This window comes from Echinops telfairi, unplaced genomic scaffold (assembly GCF_000313985.2).
Source record: "Echinops telfairi isolate 266 unplaced genomic scaffold, ASM31398v2 ScPeMD7_70;HRSCAF=299, whole genome shotgun sequence".
Taxonomy (NCBI): domain Eukaryota; kingdom Metazoa; phylum Chordata; class Mammalia; order Afrosoricida; family Tenrecidae; genus Echinops; species Echinops telfairi.
This window is the reverse complement of record NW_022103968.1, coordinates 4,214,676-4,220,353: the sequence shown is the minus strand read 5'-3', so window position 1 is coordinate 4,220,353 and position 5,678 is coordinate 4,214,676. Positions and strand designations below refer to the sequence as shown.

Below are 5,678 nucleotides of genomic sequence, written 5' to 3'. Positions count from 1 at the left end.
GTTGGCCATGCACAAAGGCATCCAGATGCACCTACCCAGCAAGCCAGGCTCCTAGGATGGATGCAGCCTCCTTTCCTGAGAAGGCACCTGAGAGTTTCCACAGAGCCAGTTAGTGATCCAACTGAACAGTGTCTTACCAGGTGTGCAAGTCACACCTCTGTCTACTTTTGCATTGCCTGAAGGACACTGAGGGCAGATGGGAAGCTTGCTTTATCAGATTGTCTTCTGTGGCAGCTACACTGTTATTTCATTCCTCTATATTTATCCAAACCCCCAAATCATTGCCGTCAAGCGATTTCTGACTCGTGGCGAACCTGTATGGCAACCCTATAAGGCACTGCTCCTGTGGGTTTCTGAGACAGTAACTCTTAACTCCTTACATGTAGTTTTACATTCCATCTTATTGACATTATAGAATATAAAGATCTGTAATGCTTTATCGGGGACTATATACAGCAAGATGGAGAAAGATGATACTTTCGATCCCTGTAAGTCATTCCAGTCTGGAAACCCCGCGGAAGCAGTTCTCGGCTGTCCAAGAGGGTCATGAGTCGGCCTCGGCTCGATGGCAGTGGCCTGCCATGGACAGACAGCATCACCTGTGCAAGCCGGGGCTGCGCGAGGCGGACTTGTCCGCGAGGGCAGACCCTAGTGGTTTATCCACGGAAGGGAGAAGAACAGGACACGCGTGCCAGCCCGTCTGAGGCAGCGCTGCCGGGGACCGGCTCTCACAGGTGTCTTCTATCTAGAAATGCTTCTTAATCTCTTTATTTTTTGCAATTTTAATTTTCATCATTTCTGCACTTAATGTTCCTGTGTCTTGATACCTAGTTATATCGTCACTGAAAATTATCACTGAAGTCGAACTGCATATTGAGTCACATATGAAAGCGCAGACACATGCACACAAGCACACGTACATGCACAGACATGCATATGCACGCGCACCACATACACATGCACGCACACACACCACAAACATACACACAAACACACATACCACACACACGGACACACAAACACACCACACACCACATACACACCACAAAACTACACACACAGACCACACCACACACACACAGACCACACCACACCACACACACACACCCTTCAGGACTCTGCTGCCTCCTCCACGGAGATACCCGTTCCCCAGTTGTGTGAACACAGTCCCGTGCACTCGCAACTGCAGACCCATGTTTCCATTGCCTTTGAGCAGGAAGCACCTGGTGCCCGGCGTGCCCGGGTGTCCGCTGCATCCACGAGAGGAATGCACTGGCACCCTCAGCTGGTCCTCAACCCGCTGTGTGTCAGTCCCATTCCTCCACTAAGGGGCCCTGGTGGCGCATTGTGCTAAGCACCAGGCTGTTCGCCAAAGGTGGGTGGTTTGAAAACACCAGCCGCCCCTGGGAGAAAGATGAAGCTGTCTGCTTCTGGAATGATCCAGAAGCCTTGGAAACCCTGGGGGCCAGCTCTCTCTGTGCTCCTGGGGGGCTGTCCCCTGGCCTGCAGTGGGGCGTCCTTCACTGGCTGCCTGTAAGCCGTTTCTTCCTTTTGGTAGGAGCGGTGCTGATCTGAACAGTTTTGCACACCAGCACTGGAGGGCGTACGTTGTGGACAAACAGATTCCTAGATCTATAGATGCCAGGCCAAACGGTATTAAGATGTAAACTGGACTCCTCAAACCCCTTCGCCCTTGGAATCCTGGGAGCTAGCTTTATTTGAGACGCCTCTTGCCCAGGCTCTTCTCCGGGCCCAGGGTGACTTGCTCCCAGGGTGGGGGGCCTTTCCCAACTCCTGCGGGGGCTAAGCACCCTTAGCAGCAGTGAACTTCTACATTATCCCCCTTGCTTCTTTTCCTAACAGGATGTTTGTCTTGCTTCCTCATATGGTGGAATTTTTGGCAAAGGTTGGACATGGATTTAGGCTTATTTTATGGAAATGTTCCGATTTTTTTTAATGGGCAGAGATATCAGTTCATTTCTTTGTTGTTAGGGGTTCAGTTGTCTGGTTTGGTTAGCAAACCTTTTTCTCTCTCTCCTCCCTTTTTGCTCATTATCAAAGTTTTAATGAAATAAAGGGGGTTTCACAAAGTTTATGGACAAATACCATTATCTCTTCATTTGACTCTTCCATGAGCGCGTTGAAAGCCATCATACTAATTAGGAGCCTGGTATCTGGCCCCTGTGTGGGTAAACAACTAAGTGCTTGATTGCTGATGAAAAGGTTGGTGCTGCAGGGTACCCAGAGGGACCTCCAGAAAACCAGCTGCTGAACTCCTGGGGTGCCGCCCTCTGCTGCCCGTGGGTCGCCCTGAGTTGGAGAGCACACACGGCAAGTGGTCTGGGGGGTTGGGAGTTGTTTTCCAGTGTTTGCTAATACCTTCATAGATCCTCTTTGCATGTTTGTTTTAACCTTCAGGCATGCCATCCATTGGGATTTCTGTAATTAGTTAACATTTACAAGGTAGGCTCACTTCTCCCCATGTCATTTCCAGAACGAATTTTTCTCTCTGGAACATGATTTAGGATGCTGCTGTGACAGCATTTCTGGTCCTTTTTCATGTGTCTTGACACCTACTGATATTGTCACTGCAAACGTGTGTGCGCTCATGTGTGCACATGTGTGTTTGTGTGTCTGCAGGTGTGTGCATGTGGGGGTATGTGCACATGTAGATGTGTGTTCCTGTGTGTGTGCGCGTGTGTTCATATGGACACGTGTCATTGTGTGTGTGAGCCTGTGTGCTCTTCGGCCTGTGTTACTGCCGTTGTGGATTTCACTGTCACACCTTTTATACCCAGCTCATAGAGCCAGTAGCTCCCCGATGCTTCTCTGTTGCAAAATTGCCTTGGCTTAACTCCTTTCCTCTTCCCTGTACCTTTTAAATCCGCTTGTTTAGGGCTTTTTTTATTTCTTATTTTTTAAGAATGCTTACATTTCCACTGGACTCCCCTTGAACTTATACTGACATTTCTAGAAATGTAAATGGGTTTCTTTCATGGTCAGGGTGATTCAGAGCTTATGAAAGCCCCCAGGGAGTCAGAGAAGAACTGTGCTCTCTGGAGTTGTCACCAGCTACTTTGGTGGGTGGGGGGTTAGACCCCCTGCTTTCTTCTGGGGACAGGCAAGGGAGTGTGGGCTGTGGTGTCTGGGATGCCCCAGTTCTGAGCCAGCTTCTGCTGCCTGTGACCCCTTGGGGTCTATTGAAAGTGTTAGAATGTCCTCTTTAAGACAGGTTAATTCCGTAGTGATCCGATGAGGTGGGGTATTAATATATAAAGTGTCCAATTCATGGGAAATGCTGGATAAATGGAATGCCAGCATGCTCTTACTGAAATCCCATATAATGCCTTCAAATTTCCACTTCCTTCACAGCTAATTAAAAATAGAGTCAATCACGTCGACACCTTATTTTTATAGACTCTTGGAGCTATCTCATTGGCTGTAATAAATACCATCCCTGATTTGTAAATGAGAGACCTGGCACCTACAGGTCTCTTGCTGAAAATCATTCAAAACACCTTCAAGCTTGGACGTCACAGGCAAGGGGTGCACAGGGCCTCTGGGGCAGGGGGTGGATGTCGGTCTTAGCACGTCATGGGAATAAGATGCAGCCTAGTGGGAAGTGAGGCAGCCCGAGGAAGGATGGCATTCATTCCTCATGCCCCATATATCTGCACTGCCCGAGGGGCTCCAGCAGGGATGTGGCCAGCCCGATCAGCAGCGGGTTTGAGAAGGGTTACACGTGGAAGAGGAAGCCATGTTTAGAGGCTGGTGTTCTGATCCGTGAGAGGGTGCTGGGCTTGCAGCCTGGGGCTGGTTTCACACCCTGTGATGGATTCATAATGTCAACAGAGCCACAGTTCAGAGCCCCGAGGGAGTGTCGGCTTTCTTGCTCGGGTAAGTGGACAGGCATAAACAACCACTGCCATCGAGTTGATGCCGGCTCCCAACGACCCTGTACGACAGGTTAGAACTGCCCCGTGGGTTTCCAAGACTGAAACCCTGACCTGTGGCTAGCAGCCCAGCACACCACCACTGTGCCACCAGGGACACGGGTGGCATTTCCTGGGCACCAGTGAGCAGTCCTGGGGCAGAGTGTGTTCCACGCTGAGTTGCCCACTGTGAGGTTGGAGGGCACACCCACAGGAGAAGCTGCAGCCCGCTGCTCCCATCGAGTGTAGTCTCCAGTCCTGCAGGGCTGCCCTCCTCTGTCCGCTAGGGTGACAATGCCTTGGAATCAGTTGGACAGCAATGTTGTCGTTGGTTGGGTGGTTTCAGTGAGCAAATGGCAACACACACTGGCTGGTCCTCATCTTCTTCTCAGCCTGCCGCACACACGGGCCTCTCCAGCGGGCTTGGTTCCATCACTTGAAGGTCCTTAGCGACATTGCTTGTTCAAGAACACTTGGCCACCTAAACAGAGCACATGGGCGGTTGTGTTTTGTTTTGTTTGGGTGGTGGCGGTTTTGTGGGGGCAGGCAAGAGCTAGCTGTGGCTCAGGATCATACAAATCAATAGACGTATAGTTGTCCTGATGTAGTGCATTATTACTTGGTGGGCTGCTACCCACAAGGTCAGCAGTTCGAGCCCACCAGGTTCTCCGAAGGAGAAGGATGAGATTGTCTGCTCTCCTGAAGTTCTGCAGCTTCAGAAACCAGCAGGGACTGTTCTGCTTGGTCCCTGGGGTCACTGGGAACTGGAATGATTGACAGTGACATTGGTGTTTGGTTTGCGGGTGCATGTCTGGAATTCCGGGGGAATACAGCTCCGAGCCAAAGGACCAGAGGTCTGAGTGCACTCTGAGGTATTGCCAAAGAAAGGTCTGGTGACTATTTTCCTTAAAAAATGACCACTCAGAACCCTGGTGGACACGCAGGAGCACCTTGAGTCCGAGCCATCTTGATGGCTGTTGGCTGTGGGCCCGGGACATGGTTACAATGAGAGCTGACCTGTGTTCAATGCCTACTGAGAGTCAGGCATCCCTGACTCTGCCCCACATGGGCTTAATCCTTAGCACTGTTAAAAACTGGATGTCTTGATGAGGAAACACAGAGGCTAGGGCAGTTGCCCATCTAGGAGAAGAGACTTCAAAAGGCTCTCGGAAAATGTCCATGTTTTTCTCATCCCCCTTCCCACGAATGCCCCTGGTCAGTGGCTGAACTGGGATTTGAACACACACAGTCAGAGCCCTGGCGGCCCGCTAGGTAAGGGCTCGACTGCTGCAAGCCTGTGTGTCTTCCCAGCACACGAGTCTGCCTGCTTCCAGGTAGTTCCCACTTTGGGAGACCCTCTGAGCAGTCCACTCTGTCCATCAGGGTTGCCATGAATCGGAAAGGGATCCCTGCACACAGCCAACAAGTTGTAGGTAGTGAGCAAGTTAAGAAGGAAACGTGTGTGAGAGAAGTCCCCGTCCTCCGCTGCGCCACTCGTTAACTCGCGTCTCCCTCCCGATTCTCAGCTCTGGAACAACTACTTCCACCTGGCCGTGGCGTTCCTTACGCAGGAGTCCTTGCAGCTGGAGAATTTCTCGAGTGCTAAGCGAGCCAAAATCCTTAACAAGTAAGTCCTCGTCCATCTTGGCAGGCCCAGTGGGGGGCAGTGGAGGGGTGGGGGGGAAGACAGCACCTTCTAGCCTAAGGTGACCAGATTTTAACCTTGGTAAAGTGGGACAAAATCGG

General features: G+C 51.0%; 1 protein-coding gene across 1 annotated transcript in view; it reads left to right on the top strand.

Moving 5' to 3' along the window:
- The window catches only part of DOCK1 (dedicator of cytokinesis 1), a 408,265-nt gene that overhangs the window by 321,442 nt on the left and 81,145 nt on the right, over positions 1 to 5,678 (top strand). Inside the window, exon 30 of the mRNA XM_004701236.2 lies at positions 5,459 to 5,559. Coding sequence (XP_004701293.1) covers positions 5,459 to 5,559 — 101 coding nt within the window. The remainder of the gene's footprint in view (positions 1 to 5,458; positions 5,560 to 5,678) is intronic.